At 35.0% G+C, this 5,591-nt stretch overlaps 1 protein-coding gene across 2 annotated transcripts; it reads right to left on the reverse strand.

Annotated features, from left to right (window-relative positions):
* On the reverse strand, nt 1–3,273 carry LOC117221731 (SET domain-containing protein SmydA-8-like). Of its 2 annotated transcripts, none has more exons than XR_013037112.1 (3): nt 2,033–3,273; nt 495–610; nt 1–336 (listed from the first exon to the last, which is right to left on the reverse strand). XR_013037112.1 is itself a non-coding variant. In XM_076528494.1 (3 exons), the coding sequence occupies exons 2-3, from the start codon at nt 2,318–2,320 to the stop codon at nt 563–565; spliced, it is 336 nt and encodes a 111-aa protein (XP_076384609.1). In that variant the 5' UTR covers nt 2,321–2,592; nt 2,874–3,273; the 3' UTR covers nt 1–562. The 2 variants fall into 2 exon arrangements, 1 of the variants encoding a protein (XP_076384609.1); XM_076528494.1 differs by having other exon boundaries at nt 1–610; nt 2,033–2,592; nt 2,874–3,273.
* Between the last annotated feature and the right edge of the window lie 2,318 nt (nt 3,274–5,591).

The following is a 5,591-nucleotide window of genomic DNA, read 5'->3' on the forward strand; positions in this document are numbered from 1 at the left end:
TTGACTGGTAAAAGATAGTATATTACAAACTCTCAGTCTAATACAATTGTATGTGTATGTGTGTATCGCAGATTCTAGATCGTGATCCTAGTTTGTCGCACTGGTTAGGCGAAGGTTTACACCTTGTAATATTCAGAAGAGAATCAGACTCAATCTCGCTAGCGTTTCTTCGCCATTAACTGACTCGAAACTAATTTTCTTGAAAAACAGTAGTGGGGGTGTCCATATATGCCCCGTTTCCAAAAGGTTCGTCATCGCACCCCTTGGAAGGTACTTGACTCACGATATAGTACATACAAAGCGGAGCCCGTCGGTTGGCGCCAGCCTGGCGTACGCCTTCAGGAAGGAGTAAGAAAAGACGCGTCGGAAAATTCTCCGTACGTTACAATTTAATTGTCAAAATTTTATTAAGGTATAAGAAATCATGATTTTCGCGAACGTTTTTACGTACTTTGTATATCACTAATATCCATGGGAAGATGATGTCAACATACCTGATTTTCAAAAGTTTTGCGCTTCGAATGTTCTCAATGTTCGAATCAAGCTATTTCTGCGAATGTTCCTATTCAAAGATGCGCTTGGTCAAGTCAAAGCAGCGCACATCGCTGAGCTATATGGAAAAAATTGATTAAAAGTTCTTACTCCGAAATGAGATCGTTATGAGAATGGGTATGAAATTGGTAATTTGTTCTACTTTCCCGATATCTCTGAGCTAATTGTAATTAGTAGACTCCAGATTTTTATGCAAAATAAGAATTCCATCCATTAATTGCATGGTGGAAGAGTAACGTAAAATTTCCATTACTTTCCTTAATAACTTCAATGAGCTAAGAATAATGCAACGATGTTTCGAAATTTTTTAAATGTTTTTTTCTATTTTGCAATTGATCCATTCATTTTTAACAAAAAAGCATAAAATCCGTCTATGTATAAAATCCACAAAGTAAAACGCCGAATGAAAATTCCGTCTACGATTGGACAATTTTTGGTCAGACATTAGTTTCTTTTAAACAACTATTATCCATTTTTTTATATAGGTTAAATCATCGAAAAATGAATACGTAACCTCATCTTACAATTAGACAAATTGAAAAGTTATTTTAAATGACTTCAGGAACCCCTTATTTGCCAATTTTGAATAACCTTTAGGACACCCTGTATACTTTCTCTAGAAGTAGAATATAATAGGAATTTAATACAATATAAATATAAATAATAATACAAATAATATAAATATATAATATAATATAAATATATAAATATATGTATATGTAAAATATAATAAAAATTTACATAATATCCAATATCAGAATCATCCGTCATTTAAATACTTTTCACCTGTAATCGGCTCAATCAAAGTCGAATCATACACAAAACGATTTATTGTACAAATCAATAAAGTTGATATCTGGCACTTTATCTAAGTAACTGTTCTATTATCCGAACATTTACGTCACTCTGCTTAGCTCGGATAATCGAGGTTCTACTGTATTCAGAAGTCACTTAATTATTGTCACTTCGTCGATGTTGCAGGATTCGATCGCCGAGCTCTGCTACATACCCGATACTTATCAATGTATGGATGTTATAAGAATATATTCTATGAAAAAAGCCAAACCCAGCACATATAAAAAGTTCATGAAGCTCCAGAGTCATAGCGATCAAGAAATAATAAAGAATTTGTCCTCATTTTAGTTTACTTTTATTGTGTCGATTATTTATCATTGAATAATAGATTACTATTATATTATTATTATTATTATTATATTATTATTATTATTATTATATTATTATTATATAATAATATATAATATATATATATATATATATTATTATACATTTATTTATATATTATATAATTAATATTATATTATATTACTACTATTATATTATTACTATTATATTTAATTAGTATTATTATTATTATTATTCCAATCTATTGATAAATGGGTCACTTGAAGAACCGCTACAAACTTTCGGAACAATCCAATAACAGTGTGCCAGAATTTGAGTTCTTTAATATAATAGTCACCTTTCCATAACATCGAGTAGCAATGAAATGGCATTCCGGTCCATGGTCTATGCAGGTGGCACAAAGAGGCCATGAGCATCTCGCGCAAGGTACAGCAGTTTCTTCCTTCAGCGCCAAGTTGCACCCCAGACATATGGGAACGGGAGTCCAACCGGAGCCAGAGAACAATGGTGGCTCTCTGATAATGGTTTCTCCAACAGCGAGGTCCCTTGTGGCGATATAGTGACGGCCCACGACCTCGTCCTCTACTACCTTTGAAATCAAATTTTCTGATCGATTACCAAGCATCGACAACACTTTCGATTTATGGGGGCAGAACGACTTGACGCGTCGAAAATCTTATCGATACGTTGGAGGACAATAAAACAATGACTACATATTTCATTTGATCATAAGTTTTTGTGGTTTATTTCACTGCATTTTTAAGTAAAAAGAAAATCAATAGTAGAAAATGAAAAGAAAATTAAAGAGCTCTCATTGTATTTTCCGACAGCATTCTTGTACATGAATTTTTGTTGCAGTGCTTGTCGGTGTGGACGATTCAGGCCAAACCGAACTAGCTGTAATCAAAAAAGGAACAAGATTTTGAAAATGCATGGAATTATTTAGGGATTGACGATTACAAGGTTTCAATTTTTTTGAAAATTATAAGAACGACAACTATTTGTTGCTGAATTATCGAATTTTTATCAAAAACTTTCGACGATTTTTATTTCTACTTTTCGAAATTGTTAACAATTGAAACAAATGAGTTCGTCGATCTTTAATAAATGTTATACTAAAGATACATACCAAGTGACAGAGTACGATACGTTATTTTTCATATGTATCTTTTACTTACCATTAGACAACCATTCCTGCTTCGTGCATATGATCATTTGCTTTAATTTAAGGCAGTTTTACACTTTATAATACTGCTTGTAAAGAGCGGCACAAGTCCAATTATTTTGTATCCATCGCTCGCACTCATAGTTGGTAACGAAAGTATTCCACTAGTATAACTTTGACTTCTACGTCATGTGTTTAAAATAAATATACAATGAAGGGAAAAGATCCTTTACGGTATATTACAGTAGAGCTTACAAATAACAAAATACGAAAAACTTTCGACTTAGTATAAAACGTTGCCTACATAATTTAAACAAAATATAAAAAAAAAACATAGAATTTTCACGGCGCACAAGTATTTGAATGCCCTATAAAATTAAGTTGAAAAGTTACAAAAATAATTTTTCTAAAATTCTTGTTACGAATTTTATACCTCAATTATTTAACGATACGTTTCCAAGAAGTTTGACATTTCAAAAATTATTACTTATTTACAATCGATGTCGTTACATATCTCTTTTTTTCACGATTTTATGATTTGTTTATAATATGTATGTTCTGTTGTTACTACTTGTACGATCGAATTCACATTCTGGGGATGAGCAGACACGTGTAAGTATGATTTGTTATCTTAATTCGTTAATACATCCGAAGAAATTTGTAAAATTGGAGCAGCAGATACGATGTACAGCAGATACAGTCTGCTACCAAAAAATAGCACACGTTAAAATTAATCCTCAGACGACAGACCATTTTCACAACTGTAGTATCAACGATGTTTATAACAATTCTGAGAGCTCCGTTCAGCAACTTTTCACAACATATTTTCGAAAATATTTCTTACAGATTTATTGGCTTTCCTGTTGTTCATAATGCAACAGCAATTTATTTAATTTAATTGTCGAAGATTGAGCTAGTCACCATTATGCGAGGGTTAATGTAAATTTTATTTATTTAAGATTACAACCATGGTTCTCTTTCTAGGCAAACTTGCAAAATACCGTTATAAACATACATAAATAAAATAAAAATTGAATTTCGTCGGTCTAAACAATTTTATTTGAAAAAAAAAAGAAAATCTTTGTGGACATATAGTTCGACAAAATAATTGCACGTTTAACTAAAAATTATGTATGACAATAAATCGGCGAATGTTATGTGAAGGGATCAATGACCGGAGCAAGCTGATCATATGGTCGAAGCAGGTCATCTTCGAAAAACCTGAAACGTAAACACACCGAATAGGAGCAATGAACTGGGAAGGCCAAAGCCTTCCGAATTGTTGTCAAGACGGAAGGTGCGTATAAAAATGACGAACGTTGAACTGCGACAAAGAGTTTTTAACGTCTTTTACGAAATAGCGATACGATGCAACGATAAAGCGATACACCAATAGAGCGATATACCACCCATAAAAACGATCTAGCGATTTGTGCGACCATAAAGTGTTTGCAATTCTTATCCATTTTCAGTAATACATTTTTATTGAAATATTACCAGTTGTGCATCACGCTCCCGCACCCTACTCCTACAGATATTTAATGCTTAACACTCGAACTGCGAGGCCCGGATCCATTTGGACCCGGAGTAAATATTGTTATTTGACAAGTTTATATTTATATATATATATATATAAAGTTTTATTTAATAGTTTCTGGAAATTGTTTGACATTTTCACGTAGTTTATTACGATTCATAGGTACAGTAACGTTTCTGGAAGAGGTGCCTTGAAAAACATGATGACAGAAATTCGTGAATAATATTATAAATAATCCTATAAAATGATAGTTATATTTTTGTCAATCATCTATGTTGAGGACTCATCAGATGGATGACGGAGATCCTCTGAATATTGCACTTGGTGCCGACTATCTCGAAGGACCACCCACTGTAGTGGGACTATTTGTAACGCGCAACCTAACCGTTACGCGTATCTCTCTATGTGTTCTGTTCTGTTCTGTCTTGTCTGTGCTTTCTGTCTGTCTGTCTGTCTTCTGTGCTTTCTGTCTATCTGAAGTTGTCTGTCTGTACTTTCTAAGAATGTTCTGTCTGTCTGTACTTTTGAGAATGTTCTGTGCGTCTAAGAGTGTTCTGGTCTTCTGTACTCTAAGAATGTTCTGTCTATCTGCTGAGAATGTTCTGTCTGTACTGTTGAGAATGTTCTGTCTATCTGCTGAGACTGTTCTGTGCGTCTAAGAGTGTTCTGGTCTGTCTGTACTTTAAGAATGTTCTGTGCGTCTAAGAGTGTTCTGGTCTTCTGTACTCTAAGAATGTTCTGTCTATCTGCTGAGAATGTTCTGTCTATCTGCTGAGAATGTTCTGTCTATCTGCTGAGAATGTTCTGTACTTTCTGTTGAGAATGTTCTGTGCTCTAGAGGACCGGAGTCATGTCTCATATCACCTCGGCCCTCCCTACTTCTCTTGACCTAGGGTGGGCGGCAAGGAATTACGGTCCAATCACTGCAATCCCAAATCCAGCGAGACTGCCCCAAAACGGTGGGCCGGGAGTTAGGAGGGAGAGTGACAAAATAACTCCTGCGAGACATCCCGCGCTGATGGGCCTACGTGCCCGAACAATGCCAGACCCAACCGTCATTGACTGGACCGTAATCAAGGACCAGGAGACGTTATGACGGTGCCACATGTGCCCGGGAACGGCCCGGGACAGACCCATACCGTCCGGGTACCCAAGCACATGGCCCCTGCCATAAATCCTGGCCACTTGGCCCTA

The sequence above is a fragment of the Megalopta genalis genome, unplaced genomic scaffold, assembly GCF_051020955.1.
Source record: "Megalopta genalis isolate 19385.01 unplaced genomic scaffold, iyMegGena1_principal scaffold1521, whole genome shotgun sequence".
In the NCBI taxonomy this organism is placed as follows: domain Eukaryota; kingdom Metazoa; phylum Arthropoda; class Insecta; order Hymenoptera; family Halictidae; genus Megalopta; species Megalopta genalis.